Source organism: Orycteropus afer, unplaced genomic scaffold (genome assembly GCF_000298275.1).
Source record: "Orycteropus afer afer isolate SDZICR_OR568_19922 unplaced genomic scaffold, OryAfe1.0 scaffold00072, whole genome shotgun sequence".
Taxonomy (NCBI): Eukaryota; Metazoa; Chordata; class Mammalia; order Tubulidentata; family Orycteropodidae; genus Orycteropus; species Orycteropus afer.
In genome coordinates, this window is record NW_006921659.1 from 9630092 (window position 1) to 9644841 (window position 14750).

Sequence of the window (14750 nt, forward strand, 5' to 3'; positions counted from 1 at the left end):
TGTGGTGTTGGTAAATAATACTGAAAATACCACGAACAAAGAACAAAGAGATCTGTCCTGGAAGAAGTGCAGGTGGAATGCTCCTTAGAAGCGAGAGTGGCCTGACTTTATCTCACTTACTTTGGTCATGTTGTCAGAAGGGACTGTTCCCTGGAGAAGAGTATCATGCTTAGTAAAGTAGAGGGTCAGAGAAAAAGGAGATACCTTCAACAAGATAGATTGGCACAGTGGCTGTACCAATGAGTTGAAGTATAGAAAGGATTGTGAGGCTGGTGGAGAGCTGGGCAGTATTTTGTTCTGTTGTACACAGAGTCGCTATGAGTTGGAGCCAATTCAACAGCACCTAACAACAACACAACATTAACACTGTAATTTCTAGGTTGTAAATTTGATTGCTTTTTAATTTCTTGCTTTTTTGCTTATTTGAATTTTTCTAAATTTCCCATTAAAAAAACAGTACTTTTTTGATTAGTAAAAGGGACTATATCAGTTATAAGTAATCAGTGTTCGTAAGACACTAACATTGAGTACTTTCATTGAGTGAAACCAGGAAACTGGCTTTGCCCTAGGAAAATTATTTTGTTAATCTTTATTTAAAAAGCTAATCCTTTTACTCTTTTATATTTAATGGATATTTTTGTGGGCAAAAAATGGAGTTTGACCGTGAAATACTCAGCATGCTCTTTATGTATCTTAGAATAAAATTGCTCCATTACTTGGCACTTTGTTCCAGTTCTTTCCCTAAGGGCTTAGCCCTCCTACTTTACTCCATTATTGGTAAGAAAGTGGCCAAGAATATGGGTGAGTTTCTTTCAGGCTCACACTCTGGATAAACAGCAGTAAGGACATATCCTGAGCAAGGGTTGCTTATGAGCAAGGGAATAAATCTAGTTAGGTAGGAAATGGAATGGAAGGGGTTATTACCCCTGGAGAGAGGAAAAGGCCAGTATTTCTTCTTGGCAAATTCTTATTTTAGAGCCATTTTTGGGATGCCAAAAAAGTGGAGATAAAAGGGAAAATTCACAGAAATACAGTTTAGTTTACTTCATTTATAATGGTTTCAGCCTGCCTGAGTAATGTGTGAGTAACTGCACCACTTGTTAAAGTTTCATCCCATAGAAATGCACTGACTGGCACAGTGCTGTTCCCAAGCTGAGTAGGCTTACGATACAGAAATGGAAAGCTCTCTCCTCTAATTTGCTTTCTCACTTTGTGTATTATGGGTTCAGCTGTGCCCTGAGGTTTATGCTCTTACTATATCTTCAGTCACTACCATCTACAAACTGGTACAGGGCCACTTCTTTTCTCTCACCTTCTTTCCTCTGACCTCCCCACGATTTCTTTCTCCAAAGCCAACATTTATCTATTGTATCCATTTCTCTTGTGTACAGTAGCAGGTGATTTTATAGACCTCCAGTCTCACATAATCCTGAAGAGACTGAGATTGGGGAGGAAGTGGGAACTAAATCTCCTTTGTTTCCAGAAGTAAGTGGTCCCTGAGGGATCATAAATACTAGCACACACTATATTTTCTACTGGATTCAATTTATATTTTCACAGTTACATTAACAAAAAAAGGAATTCCTGCCACTAGCTTCAGTTATTTTTCCTTGGGCACTAGGGATTGAGATTTGGTAGTTAAGAAGGGTCCTGATAAGTGCAGCAAAGATTGCAAACACATGAAAAATCAAGATTCATAACTGAGTGAATGACATTTATTCAGCCTTCCCAGAGACCAGTCAGCTTTTCTCTGAATAAAGTCTGGGGTGGCATTTCCTGATTGGTCGATGGTTAAAAATGACTCTCTTGATGTCAAATCTGCATCCTGTACAATTGGAACAAACGCCATCAAAGTAAACCCTGGGGAGAGACTGTGTCTTGATTGTTTATAAAATGTTCCTCTTGGCAAATGCTTAAGAGTAAAAATAGTAGTTGCACATCTGTGTAGGAGTATATTGCAAGTTCCTAAATGAAAAATGTTACATGCTCCCAGGTTCTACTTAACCTGTGCCTTAAGAGAAGATATCTGAAGTCCTCAATGGTTGCTCTTCTCCACCCATGTACTTTCTACCTACTAATCTCATTTTTCTCCAACTTGAACAGTTTATACGTGTTCTGACAAGGAGCTACTTCCTTTGAATTGTTATGTCTTTATCTTCATTCTTTGGTAAGAATGCTAATGAATTATCCAATAGGGTGATAAAGGGGAAAGAAAAGGCAGTCTGACTCAATGACTGTGTCTTGAGATTACACAGTGATCGTGGTTCAGGTAAATGTTTAGTAATTATAGTGATAGAAGGCATAGAGAAAAACAGCTGATAAAAAGGATTCTGAAGTAAGTTTTCATTCTCCACTAAGTGTTTACAAGTCCTTTTGGTGTATGTAAGGAGCTCTGGCGGCATAGTGATTAAAACATTTGTCTGTTAACCAAAAGGTCAGCGGTTCAAACCACCAGCCACTCCATGGAAGAAAGATGAGCCAGTCTGCTTCCATAAAGATTTACAGCCTCAGAAACCCTATGGGGCAGTTCGACTTTGTTCTGTAGGGTTGCTATGAGTTGGAATCACTTATCAACTATCTCATTATTCAACATTTTACATTTACAATAGTGAAAAATCTACTATCTGACTTTGTTGCCCATTAACAGTGTACATCTGGCAGTAGAGAACACTGAAGTGTGAGGCAAGAGTAATACTGCCTGTGATGGTTAAGAGTATGTGTCAACTTGGTGTGGCCATGATTCTTAGTGGTATGGCAGTTATGCAGTGATATAATTTGGTAGTGTGTAATGATGTAGTCACCTTCCACTTTGTGATCTGATGTGGTCATCCTCCATTTTCACATAACAACTATTTTGCATAATGACCTGAAATTGCTAAGCATATATAGTGTCATATTAAAAGTACCATTACCTCAGTAAAAACTTGAGGTAGTTAAAATGGTTGAGAAGTTAAATGCCTTATACCCAAGTGCAATTTCTTTTTCTTTTTCTAGATGGTTTCTAACTCCTTTTAAAACTCTGTCCCCACTGTACATGAATTATACTTTCCAAAGTCATAGAGGACATCTTTGCAACATTAAAGGACCTCGATTTTCCTAACTCCCTCATCAGTGCTTAGATGCATGGCTGGGCTCCTCTGAGGGTCCAGTGTTCACCTTGCTCTGATTAGTCCTGTAGAATATTATATTCAGTTGCCATGAGTTTACTTGCCTGTCTTCTACTGTTGCTAGGCATTTCTTAGGGCTGGCTTGACCTTATATTTATTTCCCTATAAATCTTTCCAATTTTTGTCATATTTCCTTATTTATTATCAACTTCCTCCACTAGAATGTAAGCTTCCTGCCTTTGTGTTCAGGGGTTCTCTGTTTAGGGGCTCTCAGTGGACTGTGCAGCCAACCTTGGGGTCTCTTGACAAAATTCTTTTTTATATGTTTGTCTTGATGAGTATAGCACATCTGGATACAGGTTGGCTTGGTGGAACAGTATTTTTGAGACAGAAGTCAGAAGCGTTCATTCTTCCACTGATTAGCATGTTTTTGTGAGATTTTTTATACCTTTCATTTGCTGTCCGAAAAAATGTAGAACAATAATACCTGTCTTAGCTTCAAGGCAGTTTTGAGGATCCACTTATAAAATAGATTAAAAAAAAAAAACCTTCAGTGTTTAAAAGTACATTACATATATAAGATGAGCGGCATTATGTCTGAATGTCTGTCACCCCAATCATTCTTTACTGCTACCTCCCTTGTTCTGTATTTATCAAAAGACTTATCACAACCAAGGATGATCATGTTTCTTTTTTCTCTTATCAGCTTCCTCCACTAGTTCCATACACACTTCACGGGACGTGGACCTTGTCCTTTTTGTTCACCAATGTAGTTTTAGCATGTTAAACAATGTCTGGCATAAAATATGTGCCTAAACTTAAAAAAAAAAAAAAAAACTCACTGCTGTCGAGTCAAATCTGATTCATAGTGACCCTTCCTTCGGTTTCCAAGGTGGTATCTCTATGGAAGTAGATTGCCCAGTCTTCCTTTTAGGAGTGGCTGGTATGTTTGAACCACCAGCTTCTGATTAGCAGTCAGATGCCGTAGGCACTACGCCACCAGAGCTCCTATGTGCCTAATAATGTATATTTCAAGAATGAATGACATGTAGTGTTTTATGGAGTGCTTGAGTGGTGTAAATGGTTAGCGCACTTGGCTGCTAACCAAGAGGGTAGAGGTTTGAGTTTACCTAGAAGTGCTTCAGAAGAAAGACCTGAAAATCTATTCTGAAAAATCAGTCATTGAAAACCCTATGGAGCACAATTCTACTCTTACACACATGGGGTCTCCACCGTCAGAATCAGTATGACAGCAACTTGGGGTAGTGTGAGTTTTCAGAGTTAGCTAGCCAGAAGGTTTTTCACCTACGGCTTGCCTCGGGAATCTTACCTCAGTTTGTTGCTTAAAGCTGTATTCACAAACCTTTACAGTAGTCATCAGGTATAAAGAAATATCTAGCTGTGTATCATACCTCCAGCTGAAGCATCAACATAGCACACTCTACAGCAGCAGCGGCAGCATTTACAGTGCATCCTTCCATTACAGGACCTCACCAAATGAGGCAACAGAACTCTGAGACTGGTTATTACTTGGTCTATGGATTGCTTGTTTTTAAACATAATTTTATATGTAGTTGTAGAAGCTTGTGTTTATTTTCCTAATTTTAATTTAATTAATTTGACAAATAATTGCTATGATAATATCCACTAAAGTTTTCTACTCTTCTCTTCCCTAAAATTACTATAGTCATAATAAACACAAATACATAGATAAAATTTTCTCTTTGCATGTTTATTTCTTTGGCAGGTCACCATTACTGCCGATGATAACTGCAGGTTTTTATGCTGGTCGAGAGAAAGATTAACTTACTTTCTGGAATCAGAACCTTTCCTATATGAAATATTTAGATATCTTATAGGAAAAGACATTACAAACAAGCTCTACTCATTGAATGATCCTACATTAAATGATAAAGTAAGTGTTTTTCTGAGTTTGTTTTGTTAAATAAATATGTATAGTGAAGTATGCCTCATTTTATGCAATGCTTATTTTCCTGAATCTTCATCAGTCAGTTATATTTTAAGTGTAGTAGGGTGCTTGTAATTTAGAAATCCTTCAGGAAATCACTTCTGGAAAGTAAATAAGTATTTTGTAATTATTACATTTGTCATTACTTAGTAAGGAGTCTGTAAATGTTGGGATCTCCATTTGTGGTCAGGATGTGCTGTCCTCTTCACGAAGAATCTCTTAAGCAATCTAATAGAGCTGGTAAGTGGGTGGGAAGAGGTGGGGGGGGGGTGCTGTCAGGGAAGACAGGGCAGTCGGGAGATTGCAGACAGAGAAACTCTGAGCAACTCCAGTGAGCAGGAAGTTGAAATTTTCACCCTGAAGCCTTCCAGTCTTACACATCTTCCAGATAAAGCCTATCCCAGGAAGCCCATAGGTGACCCACGAGGTGTGGAGTGGAAGACTGCGGCTATTCACCTAGAGATTTGAGAGCTGTGTAGGTTTTGGAAATTTTACAGTTTGATCTTAATTTCTCTACATTTGCTTAGAAAGAAACTAAAATGATTACAGAAGATAAGTTGCAAAACATTGTTCCTGTGATAAGTACTCTTTGCTTATTACGGATCTCTAGGAACAATGAGTGCCCTCTTAAAGTCATTTTGCGTAGGTTTCTCAAATTAAGTTGGTGCTTATTCTTTTTCAGAATAATAAAGAGACTATAAATTTACTTATTATAAATCAATATTGATTTCCTATAATACAGTTAATGTAATAGCTAATAATAAAAAAAAAAAGTAGTATTTATTGAAAACTTACTCTGTAACAGGTAGTCTTTTATATGAGCCAACTTATTTGAAGGAACAGTAAATACTGCTTAATACGTGATTTATGTACCATGAGGCTCAGACACCTTAACACTTAACATGTTGCTTCCTAGAAGACCAAGCTGAGCCTTTGCACGCAGATCTCCATGCTGGAGATGAGGAACAGCATAGCCAGTTCCAGTGACAGTGATGATGGTTTACACCAGTTTCTGCGAGGGTCCTCCAGTGTCTCCTCTCTTCGTAAGTTATCCAAGAACCGATCGTGCTTGCTGCAGGGTTCTGATAATAGACAATTAATAATAGACAAATTAGAACTTTTATCAGAAAAATAACTTTGCAGGTAACTAACTGGCAACCTAAAGTTAAATTTTGTCTAGATTTTCTTTTTTCATATTGCACATCAGTTTAAATCCAATTCTAGAGCTCTTATTTCTGTTATAGAAACTGTTCACTTACTTTGCCATTGGCTTTACTTAAATACTTTTCACTGGAATAGTGTAAAAGAGCTCACATGGTTTGGTAGGTATTTGGCTTAGTTGTTTTTTGTGATTTTTATTAGTGTGAAAACCTAGACCCAGCAAGCAATATGTTAAATATGACAGGGAAACAGGTGATGGGTGCTTTACAGCTGAATGGTTGTCCAACAGTGTGAGCACCAAGATGATGCAGAAATGGAATGTTTCTGGAGATGATGGACGCTACACAACATTCCTGTGACTTACCTCATTCACATACTCACCAAGATGCAAGTTTTCCGAGGAAAACTCTTCTATAGTTGAGATTGTTGAAAAACATTTTCAGTAACACTGACAACAGAGATGTTTACTTACTTAGAATTACTAAGTAAGATGAGAGAAGTGAATTATTTTAAGAATTATTCTAAGAATGATGCTGTAAGAACTTTGAACAAACTTTTGTGAAATAACACAAAGGCAGACAAGTTCTTGTACTGTTTATTTTAAGAACTTTTTAGATTCCCAATTGTATATTAAACTATGGTAACTTTAAAAAATACATAAACACATTCAACAATCCTAGATGTTTATGTAGCTGATCTGGTTTCTTTTGGAAACTTTGCATAAAATGGATTGAGGATTTTCTTGGATTTCATAGTCAAGAGAGACTGGAATTTACAAGATCTCATTATTGCAGTAACTTTTCAAAGAGAAGTCTAGGGGGAAACAAAATGTGTATGAGCTGTTGAGTGTAAAATGAAACTGCTTTGTAAATTTACACCGAAATCACAATAAAAAGGAAAAACAGAGAAGTCTAGACAAAAGAGTGTGTTGTAGATCTAAAGCAGGTGCCTTAGGAACAGCACAAATGAGATATTAGAAAAGTCGATTCTGACTCATAGTGACCCCTCCTTGGGTTTCCGAGGTGGTATCACTATGGAAGTAGATTGCCCAACCTTCCTTCTGAGGAATGGCTGGTGGGTTTGAACCGCCAGCCTTCTGGTTAGCAGTCAAATGCCTTAGGCACTACGCCACCAGAGCTCCCAAATCAATCACAGAAGGACAAATATTGTATTAGTCCATTATTGTAAAATGTCAAGGAAAGGTTTATATATGGAAGGAAATTTTCTTTGTTGGTTACCAGGGGTGGGAAGGGAGGGGAGGGAACACTGTTACATAGATAGAGATAAGAACAGATTTGGGTGAAGGGAAGTGACAGAAGCCTGCAGCTCAGCCCATCTCCCTCTTCGCTGCATCCCCTTTTATTCAACAGCCACCAGTGCCATCCTCCATGCAGCCCCTGGCTAGCAGGACCAATTTTTAGGTTAATTCTTGGCAATATCCAAACTGTCCGTGCCATCAGGATCGCTGACAGACCGCAGCTCCGTATGTTTCCTTTTACAGTGTTTTCATGCAGGTTCTTCTACTAGTTGGAATTTAGTCCACTTCTGTCTCCTTTCTTTCAAGGCTCAGGGCCCCAGGGTTATCTTCTGTATCTGTGTTAATTGGTTCCTATTTTCTTTGTTGAAGAGGGTCTGTCTGCCTATTCTGCCATCTTTCTGGAACTCCTCCTGACCCCTTCTATCTTGAGATGAGTCCAAACAGCCACTTCCTGTTGGAACATTGAAACTTAAGTTTTGTAAAGAAGCATGTTGCCCTTGCGTACAAAGTTGTATTTTTTCTTCTCAGCTCCCCCTTGCCTGCTTGTTCATTGCTATACCTAAAATACGTTCAACCTGCTTGGGTTGTTTATTTAATTTTTTAGTTTCAGGTTTCTTATGGAAAATCTTACTAATTTATACAAATATATATAGCTACATATGTTTGCATATTTGTGTGTGTGTATGTGTGAATCATACAAGTCCACATCCATCCCTTGACCAGTTCTCATTCTTAATTTCCTGTCCCTACTCCTAGTTAAATGAAAGAAGTTAGTACTTGAGCACAGCACTAATAATAACTTGTTGTTGTTGTTTTTGTTATGTGGAGTCAGACCTGACTCATAGCGACCCCTCTTTGGGTTTCCGAGGCAGTATCACTACGGAAGTAGATTGCCCCATCTTCCTTCCGAGGAGTGGCTGGTGGGTTTGAACTGCCAGCCTTCTGGTTAGCAGTCAAGGGCCTTAGGCACTACACTACCTGAGCTACGAATTATTTAATTCATTTGAGCACATAATTGATTAAAAACTGGTTCATTCTTGTCTCTCTTACTTAGGTTTTAGCTCAAATTACTGCAGGCTGTTTTTGTTTTTCTGTTTGCAGAAATGCCATCAACCTTCCCATATTATAAATATTTTTCCTTGGAAAGCAAAGAATATAAGACCAATCCCTCAGAACCGTTAGAGTGAGATAACAAAATGTATTACATTGTGAACATGTAGTAGGTTCTAAGTAAGTGTTAGATCCCTGAGATAAGTGAGGGAAACTCTTGGTCATTCAGGCTTCCGATGTGCAAATAGGGGCATCAGTGGTCACCTGCTCCCACCAATAATACCAGCTTCATTAATGTTAGCAGGGAGAAGGGAACAAACATTTATTGGCAATAACATCTGTTGTTTTTTAGGCACTCTGATTACCTCATCCCATTTAATCTTTACTGTAATCCTTAATGGAGATGTATATTAGGCAGCTTTTCTAGATAATATAGCACTAACAGGCCCCCAAACCTCAGAAGTTATAACAAAGAGGGAGTCACTAGGTGGTAGAAATAGTCAGCACCCTTGGCTGCTAACCAGAAGAAAGGACTGGTGACATACTTCCAAAACATCAGCCACTGAAGGCCCTTTAGAGCCCAGTTCTCCTGTGACATGTGAGATTGCTGAGTGGGGTGATCTACTTCAGTAGTGATACCACCTCAGAAACCCAAGGAGGGATCGCTATGAGTCAGATCCGACTCGACAGCAGTGAGTTTGGTTTTGGTTTTGGTTATACTGTAAAAGAGAGGCTTCTTTCTCTCTCATCCGTAAGTTGGGTGCTGCCCTATACCACATCCTCTCCAGCATCTGCCATCTGAATCATTGCCATCCTTGTGGCAGAAAGACAGCGTGACACCATCACTGGCTTTTAAAGATTCCACTGAGGAGTGGTACGTGCCACTTCCACTCACTTTCCCTGGGCCAAAATGTCGCTTGGCCAGGCTTGACATCAGCAGGGTGAATCTATTAATCTTCCTGCAAGGGCTGCCACAGGAAGGAGAAGCAATAACACAGTCCACCCCAGTGGATATTATTTCCATTTTACAGATGGGAACATTGAGAATATGAGATGATTATTGTTCCAGTTTCACAGAGGGTGGTGCTGGCATACACACCTAGGTATCCTGTCTTGTTTCAAAGCCCCTGCTTTTCCACCATATTGGCTCTGTGGTTTAAACAGAAAAGAAAAGAATGCAAATAGTATTTGGCTCCAGACCAAAACCAAACTCACTGCCATTGAGTCGATTCTGACTCATAATGACCCCCACTGCATTTCCAAGGTTGTAAATCTGTACAGAAGCAAACTGCCCCATCTTTCTTCCATGGAGCTGCTGGTAGTTTGGAACCACCAAACTTTTGGCTGGCAGACAAATGCCTTAACCACTACACCACTAGAGCTCCTTAGTATTTGACTAGTATTTTATAAAGGAGCTATGGTGGTGTAGTGGTTAAAGTGGTGGGTTCAAACCCACCAGCTACTCCATGTAGGAAAGATGGGGCAGTCTGCTTCCATAAAGATTACAGCCTTGGAAACCCTATGGGACAGGTTCTACTCTGACCTAAAAGGTCACTGTGAGTTGGAATTGACTAGATAGCAATGGATTTCCCACCAAAAAACCAAACTCACTGCTATTGAGTCGATTCTGAGTCATAGGGGACCCTCATTAGGTTTCCAAGGCTGTAAATCTTTATGGAAGTAGATTGCCTTATCTTCCTCTTGCATAGCAGTTGGTGGGTTTGAACCACCAACCTTCTGGTTAGTAGCCAAATGCCTTACCCACTATACCACCAGAGCCCCTTGGCAATGGGTTTGTTGTTGTTGTTGTTGTTATGTGCCGTCAAGTTGGCCCCGACTCATAGCGACCCCTCCTTGGGTTTCTGAGGCAGTATCACTACGGAAGTAGATTGTCCGACCTTCCTTCTGAGGAGTGGCTGGTGGGTTTGAACCGCCAGCCTTCTGGTTAGCAGTCAAGTGCCTTAGGCACTGTGCTACCAGAGCTCCTGGCAATGGGATTAGCGCTTTATAATTAACAAGTCATTTTCACGTACGTTCCTACATTTGAATCTGACAATCCTGAAAGGTAGGCACAGCAGCTGTTATCCTTTGCAGATGAGTCAACTTACACTTAGGGAGAAATCAGTGACTAGCCCAATGACACTTTGTTCCACTTCAGCCTGTTTCCTTGAAGAAACCTGCCATCACCTGATTACTTCATTATGGCCAAACAGTGCTGCAAATAGGTTTTCAAAGATCAGTTAATGTAATCCATTTAAGTGGAAAAAAAATTTGCCTTACTCTTTGTGCTGAGATTCTATGTAACCCAAACCCACTGCCATCAAGTCAATTCCAACTCTTAGCAATCCCATAAAATGAAGTTGGACTACCCCATAAAGTTTCCAAGACTGTAAATCTCTATAGATGCAGACTGCCTCATCTTTCTCCCACTGAGCAGCTGGTGGGTTTGAACTGCCATCCTACTGACTTGCAGCTGAATGCTTTAACCACTGTGCCACTAGAGCTTTGGGATTCTGTATAGGAACATGTAAAATTATCCAGTGATACTCTCCAAAGTCCATTAGCTTTCACTTTGCCTAGTATGTACTTACAGAATTATGAGCAGCTCTTAAAAAAAACAAAACAAGGCAAAACAAAAACCCACTGTCATTGAGCCAATTCCAACTGATAGCGACCCCCATTGTGTTTGCAAGGCTGTACATCTTCACCAAAGAAGATTGCCTCATCTTTCTCCCATGAAGCAGCTTGGGGTTTGAACCACTGGCCTTTTGCTTAGAAGCCAAATACCTTAATGACCATCCCACCAAAGCTCCTTTTACAAGCAGCTCTCCTCTATGAAAATTGAATTTATATATTTTCCTAATTAACCATTTTTACATATCTTCTTATATTCATTAATTTAAATACACAAGTAGATTTAAATATTAAAATGCATATATAAATATTTCTCACAATTATTTTTCAGTAAGTTTGTTCAAATCAGTATTCAAACAGCATCTACTCATTGCATTTGGTTGATAGCTATCTGAATTCTCTTAATCTATAGGCTCTCCATCTTTCTCTCTGCATTTTTTCTTGTTTGTTTAAAAAAAAAAACAGGTTATGTGTCCTGTCAAACTGTGATTATTAAATGTACTTACATATGAATCACCTAGAGATCTTGCTAAGGTGAAGATTATGATTCAGCAGGTCTAGGGTGGCCTGAGATTCCATTTGTCTAACAGGTACCCAGGTGATGCTGATGTGACTGGTCTGTGAACTACACTTTGAATAGTGAGGCTATAAAATTTTTCTGCATTCTGGAATTTTGCATCCTTATAATATTGATTGATGCGTTTCTTGAATTTCCTGTCTGTTGTTCAGTGATGTCATGTTGGCCTGTGTACACTATGTTCATGTTTCAAAGGTTTCCAGTCTACTGGTAGTTAAATCTGAGTTGCTCTGGTGGTGCAGTGGTTAAAGCATTTGGCTATTAACCAAAAGGTTAGTAGTTCAAACCCACCAGCTGCTCCACAGTAGAAATATGTGGCAGTTTGTTTTCTTAAAGATTACAGCCTTGGAAACCCTTTGGGGAGTTCTGTGTCCTGTAGGGTCTTTATGAGTTGGAATCGACTCTGTGACAGTGGGTTAAGTTTGGTTTTTGGTTTGGTAGTTAACTCTAAAGGCTTGTACAGATTCCAGTGAAGGCACTACTTTTAAAGATCTCAGACAGTGTACAATGTAACGGGACAAAAATGTTGTTGTTGTTAGATGTCATTGAGTTGGCTCCAACTCATAGCAACCCTGTGTGCAACAGAACAAAACACTGCCTGGTCCTGTGCCAGCCTCATAGTCCTTGTTATACCTGAGCCCATCATTGCAGTCACTGTGTCAATCCATCTTATTGAGGGCCTTCCCCTTTTTCGTTGACCCTTTACTTTACCAAGCACAATATCCTTCTCTGACAAATAGTCCCTTCTGACAACATGACCAAAGTAGGTGAGACGAAGTCTGGCCATTCGTGCTTCCAAGGAGCATTCTGGCTGCACTTCCTCCAGGACAGATTTGTTAGTTCTTTTGACAGTCCACGGTTACCTTCAATATTCTTTGCCAGCACCACAATTCAAAAGCATCAACTCTTTTTCAGTCTTTTTTATTCATTGTCCAGCTCTCACAGGCATATGAGGAAATTGAAAATATCATGGCTTGGGTTAGGTGCACCTTATCTTCAGAGAGTGCTCTTCAGCACTTCAAAAAGGTCTTTTGCAGCAGATTTGCCCAATGAAATACGTTGTCTGATGTCTTGACTGCTGCTTCCATTGGTTTTGATTGTGGAACTAAGTAATATGAAATCTTTGACAGCTTTAGTCTTTTCTTCACTTATTGTGATGCTGCTTATTGGTCCAGTTGTGAGGATTTTTATTTTCTTTATATTGATATGTAATCAATACTGCAGACTGTAGTCTTTAATTTTCACCAGTAAGTGCTTCAAATCATCCTTACTTTCAGCAAAGTTGTATTGTCTGTGTATTGCAGGTTGTTAATGAGTCTTCCTCCAACCCTGACGCCACAGTCTTCTTCATATAGTCCAGCATCTCGGATTATTTGCTCAGCATACAGATTGAATAAGTATGGTGAAAGGATACAACCCTGACTCACTCCCTGATTTTAAACCATGCAGTATCCCCTTGCTCTGTTTGAACAATAGCCTCCTGGTCTATGCACTGGTTCCTTATGAGTGCAATGAAGTGTTCTGGAATTCCCATGCTTCCTAATGTTATCCATAATTTGTTATGATCCACAAAGTTGAATGCCTTTGCATAGTCAATAAGCCACAAGTAAACATCTTGCTGGTATTCTTTGCTTTCATCTAAGATCCATCTGACATCAGCAATGATACTCCTCATTCCACTTCCTCTTCTGAATCCAGCTTACATTTCTGGAAGGTCTCTGTCAATATGCTACTGCAACTGTTTTGAATTATCATCAGCAAGATTTTACTTGCATGTGATAGTAATGATACTGTTTGATAATTTCCATATTCTGTGGGATCACCTCTCTTTGAAATGGGTGCAAATATGAATCTTTTCCAGTCAATTGGCTGCATCGCTGTCTTCCATATTTCCTGGCACAGACAAGTGCGTGCCTCCAGGGTTTCAACTGTTTGTTGAAACATCTCAATAAGTATTTCGTCAATTCCTGGAGTTCTTCGCCAGGAACAAACAAATTTCATAAAATTCCACAGGAATTGAAGCTTAGTTAAGCAGAAATGAAGTTCAGGGAAAGGTGAAGAGAAACCTTAAGTGAATCATTTCGACAGAATTGCTGCTGCTCCCATGTTATGCTGTGGTCTATTTTTGCAGATGTCACATAATGCTGCGTCCTGAGCAGGCTCTCTACTCCTGAGCACACACACCTGCATTCCACTTTCCATTGTCATTTAAAGGGAAGAAAGTAACAAAATAGCCTGAGGAAAAATGGTTCTGATCTGTTTATTTAATAGCTCGTAATCTAGTTAATTTAACTCTCTTTCTCTTTCTTGTTGCTTCATTTACTTGGACTTCATGTTCAGATATGCGACCATAAGATAAGAGGAGAGGAGAGGACAACTGTAAGAAACATTGATGCCATCATATAAGCTTGTCTGCTCCTCGACCAATGTGCTGAGTGAGGTACTTGCCATTCTGTTGTCTTCTTCCTTAGACGACATCCTTAGAAGGTTAGCTCCCAACACACAACATGTAAGACACACTGAGAGACTGATTTGATTGTGCTTGGCAGTAGAGCAGGCATTGTCATAGCAAGAGGAGGACATGTTATGTTTCCCTGAAAGTTACATGATTTTATTTTAGTTAATAGGGGTTAAATATGGCTTGAGGAGCTCTGGTAGCATAATGCCTAAGGCATTTGACTGCTAACCAGAAGGCTGGTGGTTCAAACCCACCAGCCACTCCTTGGAAGGAAGATTGGGCAATCTACTTGTGTAGTGATAACTGCCTCAGAAACCCAAGGAGGGGTCGCTGTGAGTCAAAATTGACTCGATAGCTGTGGGTTTTTTTTTTTTTTTTTATGGTTTGGGTGTTTTTTAAATCTTGAGGCAATATAGGTAGTACAGTCTGTTGGAACTCATGTTTTTAAGATTATGTTAGTCTAGACCACGTATTTTTTCAGAAATTATAATTCATATTATATCTTTTAGAATCCTACAAAATATTTAGAGAGATTT

The 14750-nt window shown here is 39.3% G+C and overlaps 1 protein-coding gene across 1 annotated transcript in view; it reads left to right on the top strand.

Moving 5' to 3' along the window:
- The window catches only part of BVES (blood vessel epicardial substance), a 53713-nt gene that overhangs the window by 16416 nt on the left and 22547 nt on the right, over positions 1-14750 (top strand). Inside the window, exons 5-6 of the mRNA XM_007940849.1 lie at positions 4855-5022; positions 5993-6119. Of these exons, the coding sequence (XP_007939040.1) occupies positions 4855-5022; positions 5993-6119 (295 nt within the window). The remainder of the gene's footprint in view (positions 1-4854; positions 5023-5992; positions 6120-14750) is intronic.